This window comes from Triticum dicoccoides, chromosome 3A (genome assembly GCF_002162155.2).
Source record: "Triticum dicoccoides isolate Atlit2015 ecotype Zavitan chromosome 3A, WEW_v2.0, whole genome shotgun sequence".
Lineage (NCBI taxonomy): Eukaryota > Viridiplantae > Streptophyta > Magnoliopsida > Poales > Poaceae > Triticum > Triticum dicoccoides.
This window is the reverse complement of record NC_041384.1, coordinates 646,783,291-646,790,708: the sequence shown is the minus strand read 5'-3', so window position 1 is coordinate 646,790,708 and position 7,418 is coordinate 646,783,291. Positions and strand designations below refer to the sequence as shown.

The following is a 7,418-nucleotide window of genomic DNA, read 5'->3' as shown; positions in this document are numbered from 1 at the left end:
TTTTTTTTTTAAGAATTTCGGCCGACATTGGGCCGCATGGGCTGGCTTGTTTACGTGTCCACGCGAGAGAAAAGATGGCGCTGGTTTCCGTTCGCGGCGCGCGTCGTTAGTACCATACTGGAAGTTTAATTGAAGCGTGATAGGTTTATTAAACGGACTCTGTTTACTGCATCGCCAACACGGGAATCATGCACGGCTGTCAGCTGCGAAAGTTGCAAAGAGCACAAATAAAAGAGGCCACTGAGCCCAACTCGTGACCCAGCATCAACAAGTGCACACGGACGAAAAGAAGGCCTCCGAGCTCATCCGTGACCCAGCACCGATAAGTGCGCATGGACCAAAACAATGCAGCAAAAAGATCCCCTATGAGGGCACAATCGTAAGGAAAATAGCGCAATTGCATCCCTCGGGTTGGCACGTGCTATACATTAGCACTGGGCTTTTTGTTCAAATTTCGTTTGTATTGTTGTCCACAGAACTGTCATACAATGTACACATAGCGCAATTGCATCTCCCGGGTTGGCAAGTGCTATACATTAACATTGGGCTTTTTGTTCAGATTTTGTTTGTATTTCTTTACATTGTTGTCCACAGAATTGTTATATAATATACACTGACCAAACTTCATGCTAGGCTAGCCTTTGACATGCAGTCTGACCTTGGGGATAAAGCTCGCTCTCGCCGTTCTTGTCGTCGTCCTTGACAATCACACCCTTTGACCTGTAGTCTGATCTTGGGGATAAAGCTCGTTCTCATCGTCGTCCTTGACGAAACAATAGTCACACCCTCTGACCTGCAATCTGATCTTGGGGATAAAGCTCGCTCTCCTCGTTCTTGTCGTCGTCCTTGACGAAACAATAGTCACACCCTCTGACCTACAGTCTGATCTTGGGGATAAAACTCGCTCTCGTCGTTCTTGTCGTCGTCCTTGACGAAACAATAGTCACACCCTCTGACCTGCAGTCTGATCTTGGGGATAAAGCTCGCTCTCGTCGTTCTTGTCGTCGTCCTTGACGAAACAATAGTCACACACCAACGCTTCTCGCACGAAGCTCATTACATGTGCAATCCACCCTGCGGGTCACATAAATGTCATCAAGATCCTCCAAATTCAGGTTTATTTTTGAGACATAAGTGAAAAAGTCATGCATGTTTCTTTACATGAACACCTCCTCCGTGCTTTATATATATTATCATTAATGAAACCAGATACTGTATTCCACTGAAGAACCAAATAATGCCTCTTACGTTTTCTGCCTAGTAAGAGAGTCCTCCCTCAACCTTGAGGACGTCTTGTAAGAGTATCCAGATTTTCTTTATCATGATATGTTCACACTCTATATTCGTTTTTTGGGTCCAGTGAACACCTTTTAAAACATGCATGATAAATGTTCTGCTATGGCATGCACACTTCAAAATTCGATACAGAAATATGACCATATATGGCGTGTAACCAAACAAATTGGTGCAACTTGAATAATAAGGTAGTATATACTTTCTGAACTGTACCAGTTTCTGTATGCACAGGAGACACATGGCTTCAAAATGTAGGTAGTGTTATAGGAATGATATCCATTCAAGTGTTCTGAAAATCCAATAACATTTTTGGAATAAAATAAACTGCAAATGCACCCGGCAAGATCATGAGATCAAAGTTCTTGCAAGAGGGCTAATTCTTTTCTGCCAGAAAATGATGTAAACTCCCTCCACTTTCTTCAATGGAAGTTTCTACCAAGACCGGAGACTCTCGACGATGCTGGGTCGCTCTTTCTGCCGTGTGCCTTCTTGCCATACTCATGAATTCATGATATGATGGCACCGCACCGCCTATCAGAGCCGTTGGATCAGGCTAGAGCGATCATGATTCAGACTGAGACTGGTTGTGCTTTTCAAACTTTTGTACGGTAGAAGATACACTCGTCTTATCGTATGTCATTGTCGGTCCACCCCGGAGTAGCACCACATCAGCCCTAGTGTTCTTTGCCAAATGTCAAGTGAAAAGGTAATTTGTACCAAGTCTTGGCTTTATCATATACTAATCCAAGTATGCATTGCCTTTACTCTCCACAAAGTTTTACCTTGCCTGTCACGTATGTCTTCATAAATGGATGATTTGGTGGCATCAGTTTCACAAGTTATACACTAGTATTTTTCTCTCGGTGGTGAGTGGGGACTGATGAAGTCTAATTCTAGGGAACAATAGACATATAAATATAATATAGTAGTATTAATTTTATAGTGGTGATGAGTTAATTTATAACCTAATTGAATAGTTTCTCGGGAAGAAGAGAGACACTGCTTTCACCCTTATTACTGGGTCTTCATAAGTAGCAGCGGCAGTCTAAGCTGACAACGACGTAAATTCAAAAAGGTGATGTTGAAGTACGCCTTCAGGCTTCAGCGCATTCACTATCTACAACGAATGCTAAAAATATACGCCTTCAGGCTTCAGCGCATTAGCTGTATTGTGCGGCGTTGCTGCTCGAGGGCGAGTGGAGGCATGTCGGGGCGGCGGCCCCGGATGTGGTGCGACGTTCGTGGTCTGCGTGCGGTTATCCTGAGCAGTGTGGGCTGTGGGTTGCTGTATCGTGCGGCGTTGCTGCTTGAGGGTGAGCGGTGGCATGTCGGGGCGGCGGCCCCGGAAGGCGGTGTCGGTTGAGTGCGCAGGGCGCAACGGAGCAGTGGATGTCGAGGCGGCGGCCTCGGGAGAGTTGCAGCTTCGAGGGCATGGACCTCGTGTCGTGTGGGCGACGTGGTTGTCATCGATATTGTTCGTGGGTGGGCTTTGCCCTGTGTGTGTTAGTCTTTGGGATGGGCTTGGCCCTTGTTGTTTCGATTTTTGCCCGGTTTTCCGTAATTAACTGGGCAATTCTCTTCTGCTTAATTAATAGATGAGGCAATCTTTGCTTCCGTTTCGAAATAAAAAAATGTCTGTCGTGGACGTGGCAGAATAGAATCAGAGTAACCATGAGTCACAAGGGAGTGTAGGTCTGCCGTCTGCAACGTTCATTTTCGTAAAGAGATCTAGGAGTAGTGATTACCGGTCTCCACACATTCCGGAGACAAGTCCACGGCGACCAGAGGCTCTTGACTCAGGGTCGGTCTCTGGGCCGTGCCGCGTCTTGTCCATGTATTTCTATCAGGGCTGGCTCTGCTTTCTTGCTGCAAAATTAGCAAAGAGCTGCGAGCTACGTATTCCTTGAGTTCACAGGAGCTAAAACTTTTTATTTCCGCCACTAGGATTTTTTAAGAGGCATATTTGCAAAGGTACTGCTGTTTTCGCGTAATCTCGTACACTACTATGATAGAGTATCCCCTTGATCGTGTGTATTTTGATGGAGCAGGTGACACCGGGAGGCTGCTGCCAGGTTCTACGATGCCTGGCTACACGAGGTTGGTGGTCTGGCTGCTGCTCCTAAGCAGCTGTTCGTCGTACTTTGGCCATGTAACCAGTGATTCCGACGTCCAATGCTTGAAGGACCTCAAACAGTCCGTTATCGATCCTAATGGCGTGCTCGAAGCCTCATGGAGCTTTTCTAACAACGGCATCGGCGGTTACATATGCCGGTTCACCAGCGTGGAATGCTGGCACCCTGATCAGAACAGGGTTCTCGGGTTGCGTCTCGGCAACCTGGGACTCGAAGGTCCATTCCCTCCAGGCCTCCAGCTTTGCAGCTTCATGACCGCTCTCGACGTGTCCGGCAACAACTTCTCAGGGCCGCTCCCGGAACACATCTTCGAGCAGATGGCGTACATAACCTATCTGGACCTCTCGAACAACAGTTTCTCGGGCGTGATCCCTGCAAGCATCGGGAACATGACATACCTGAGCACGCTCGCCCTTCAGCACAACCAGTTCGACGGCGGAATCCCGGCGCAGCTGGGCAACACTTCGCAGCTCATTTCGTTCAACGTCGCTGATAACTCACTGTCAGGCCCTGTCCCGGACTCTCTGCAGCGCTTCCCAGCTGCCAAATTCACATGCAATCCGGGGCTATGTGGGCCGCCGCTGGACAAGAGGTGCAAGAAGAGGTTCAGGGTGCGGATACATATTCGGCTTGTCCGGGTTCGGGTGATGTTTGTCCGGATTCAGAAGCTCCTGCATAGTATCAACGACGCGTCCATCATAGGGGCGTCGGCTGGGTTCATCTTGGGGTTCGTGGTGGCCTTCTACTTTCCGCACAAGTTCTTGTTCTGTGGGAGGCTTCAGCCCTACACCTTTCGTGTGTGTGGGTGACGGCGGGTACATGAGAGAATGCGCCAGCTGCCTTTGTTGGTCTATTCAGTGGTAAATATGTGGGCAAACAAGTCGTGTGTGTGGTCACAAGAGTGAAGTACGTCTACATTCTGATGAATATTACGAATATCTCATGGTCCAATTAAATAATAAAATTGTGAAACTTCTCATGTTGATGTGCGTTTATCTGATCTTGTACAATGGGCTGACAGGGATATGAATTTTACTGTGCGTTAGCTGCGGGCCTGATAGGAAAAACATTTGGCACACAGAAAAAATTTCTGTTTCTGGTAGTGTGTCCATGCTTTGCCCAATATCAAGTGTTTTTTAAATTGTAATTAACAAGTCCTGGTTTGATCCTGAATTAATCCAAGTGCCTACTAGGACCAGGAGAAGCACTGTCATTGCTCTTGACAAAGTCGTAGATGTCTCTCTTATATGTCTTAGTTTTTCTAGCCTCATAAATCTGTGATGTGATGCATCAGCGCAGAAAGTTCTACCACTATTTTCTCTTTGGTGTTGAGTTTCGTTGACTGCTTACTTGCTTGGAGTGGGATAGTGAGCTGGTCAATCTTTCCACCGTATGCTAGCTACTCTCCTGTTCAGTAGGACCTGAGGAATTAATTAGCCGAAGAAAAAGTCTGTGTTCCAGTGGAGGCGTTGTCCCTTTAAGAGTTGTGCCCCTTCAACTATTGCAGGTAGCGGCTTCTGCTTTGTATCGATCAACTGGTGAGTTTTCTGAGTAAATTATTTCTTCTTTTTTCAAGTACAGTGATCAAGTATTCTTACGCAAGTTTTGATCAGGTGACGCTGGAAGTTATAAGCTGCAAGATTTGGCTGACAAGTTGTTTGTGTTACTCCACGTATTTTTTCAGCAGGAATCAACTTTTCCGACGATAGCGAGATACATGTGATGACTTCTTCAATCTTCAAGCTCCGCAAGTCTAATCTTTAATTGACGTTGTCTGTGTCTATGGTCTAGCGATGTTTCTTATAAAAACATGGTTGCTTCCCCGATCCCCCAATTTTCTTTCATGTATATAAAAAAAATCACCTTGCACAATATGATCGAACTCCTAACATAGTTAACTTCCCAAACCTAGACTTTCTAAGACAATACAACACTAATTCCCTTGGTACGTAACCTGCTGACCTTGACTTGCTTGCCCGGCCGGCAGCGACCGTGTTTCCGTTGCCTTGGTGCAATGTGCTAGCATCTACAAGACTTCGGAAATTAACAGAAAAAACGTTGTGTAGTCTATTGGAGGGATTGTCCGTTATAAAAGCCCCGTGCCTGTTCACTTGCAGTACAGGACTACAGGTGGTGGTGGGCTGGTGGCTTCTGCCTTGGCTAGCTAGATCAACTGGTGAGTTTTCCGAAACACCTCAACCTTGTGTAAGAATTAGTACATCAAATCAACAAAGAAAGTAAAACATGTCTTACTATATTTTTGCCTTTTTGAAGCCTGCTTTGTAGTGTCTCCATGTCTTTTCTCTTATTTTAATCGGAGTTTATAAGTGTTCTTCTTACACGAGTTTTGATCAGGTGATGCTGGAATTGACAAGCTGCTAGATTCGGCTGAGCGGCTGTTTGTTTCACTCCCCGTTTGTGATGGCTGATAATACCAAGTTCCTCCTTTTGTTTCTCCTCTTGAGCAGCTCACCACTGTGTTTTGGTACTGAACAAGATATCTGGTGCCTGATGTCTATACAAGGCTCATTGGCTGATCCGGGCGGTGTACTCAGATCTTGGAACTTTGAAAATGAAACCAACGGTTACATATGCCGCTTTACTGGTGTGGAATGCTGGCACCTCGAGGAGAACAAGATTCTCTCTCTGCGACTAGGCAACCTGGGACTTCAAGGCCAATTTCCTGTTGCTCTACAGAATTGTTCAAGCCTGACCGGCTTGGACCTGTCAAATAACAATTTTTCAGGACCAATCCCTCAGGACATTTCACAGGTGATGCCGTATCTGACATCTCTGGACCTTTCGTACAATAGCTTTTCGGGTTCGATCCCACAGAATATCTCAAATATGACATATTTGAATATTCTCAACCTTCAGCATAACCAGCTCAGCGGTCAAATTCCACCGCAATTCACTTTGCTTACTCGGTTAACCGCATTCAATGTCGCGGACAACTTGTTATCAGGACCTATTCCTTCTTTGCTACAAAACTATTCGGCTTCGAACTTTGCTGGTAACCAAGGGCTTTGTGGTTCACCGTTGGATGATTGTCCCCCCTCGAGGAGGAGATGGAGACCGGTAAAAATCAAGCTGCACAGGCTCAACGACCAGTCGAGCATCGGAGTGGCCGTCGGATTCGTGGTGGGGTTCGTGGTGGCCTTCTACTTCCCGCACTGCTTCGTCTGCTCCGAGAGGCTCCGAGCCTACGTCGTCCGCATATGATTCACCTGTTATTCTGAAACTTTGTCTAGTATAGCTTCCGGAGGCCAAATGAGCACTTTCCGGCAGTAAATCTTTTTTAGCTTGTTGCCTGCAGTAATGATTATCTTAATTTAGTTGATAGTATGCCTGGCGATTAGCAACTGCCGGTGCTTGTTAATGCATATTTGAACTCTTCTACAAAGATGCGAGGCATCAACTGGCCATGATTATTATCAGTGATTTTCTCCCCATTTCGATGCGTACCGATCTCTTTGTAATGGCAGAGAGTACGGATCGAGTTCCTCCCGACTCCTGAAAGGCTTCGCTCACGAAGAGGACACCTGTAACACCCTCGATGTGACTATAGCTCCCACGTGTCGAGGCACGACTTAGAGGCATAATCGCATTGAAGGCATATGTCGCAAGTTAGGCAATCTTCACAACATCCCATGTAATATAGATAATAAAAGGAGAGATAACATAGTTGGCTTACACTCGCCACGTCAATCAAGTACATAAATAGCATTACAACATTCAAACACTCATGGCCCGACTACGGCGCCAAAATAAAAGATAACCCAACATGCGACACGGTCCCGATCACCCCAACCGGGCATCACTACTGATCATCAGGGAAAGACACGTAGTATCGGCGTGAGTCCTCGTCGAACTCCCACTTGAGCTCAAGCGCGTCATCTGGAACGGAATCATCTGGCCCTGCATCTGGTTTGGAAGTAATCTGTGAGCCACAGGGACTCAGCAATCTCGCACCCTCGCAATCAAGACTAT

The 7,418-nt window shown here is 46.4% G+C and overlaps 2 protein-coding genes across 3 annotated transcripts; both read left to right on the top strand.

Moving 5' to 3' along the window:
* The first annotated feature begins 3,181 nt into the window (after window positions 1-3,181).
* LOC119272494 (probably inactive leucine-rich repeat receptor-like protein kinase At5g48380) lies at window positions 3,182-4,393 on the top strand. The gene is made up of 2 exons (XM_037553971.1): window positions 3,182-3,267; window positions 3,345-4,393. The coding sequence occupies exon 2, from the start codon at window positions 3,377-3,379 to the stop codon at window positions 4,235-4,237; it is 861 nt and encodes a 286-aa protein (XP_037409868.1). The 5' UTR covers window positions 3,182-3,267; window positions 3,345-3,376; the 3' UTR covers window positions 4,238-4,393.
* A 684-nt stretch (window positions 4,394-5,077) lies between these two features.
* On the top strand, window positions 5,078-6,845 carry LOC119272493 (probably inactive leucine-rich repeat receptor-like protein kinase At5g48380). Of its 2 annotated transcripts, XM_037553970.1 has the most exons (3): window positions 5,078-5,604; window positions 5,784-6,200; window positions 6,306-6,845. In XM_037553970.1, exons 2-3 carry the CDS (start codon window positions 5,850-5,852, stop codon window positions 6,648-6,650), a joined length of 696 nt encoding a protein of 231 aa, XP_037409867.1. In that variant the 5' UTR covers window positions 5,078-5,604; window positions 5,784-5,849; the 3' UTR covers window positions 6,651-6,845. The 2 variants fall into 2 exon arrangements, with proteins under 2 accessions (XP_037409867.1, XP_037409866.1); XM_037553969.1 differs by having other exon boundaries at window positions 5,784-6,845.
* Window positions 6,846-7,418: the final 573 nt, after the last annotated feature.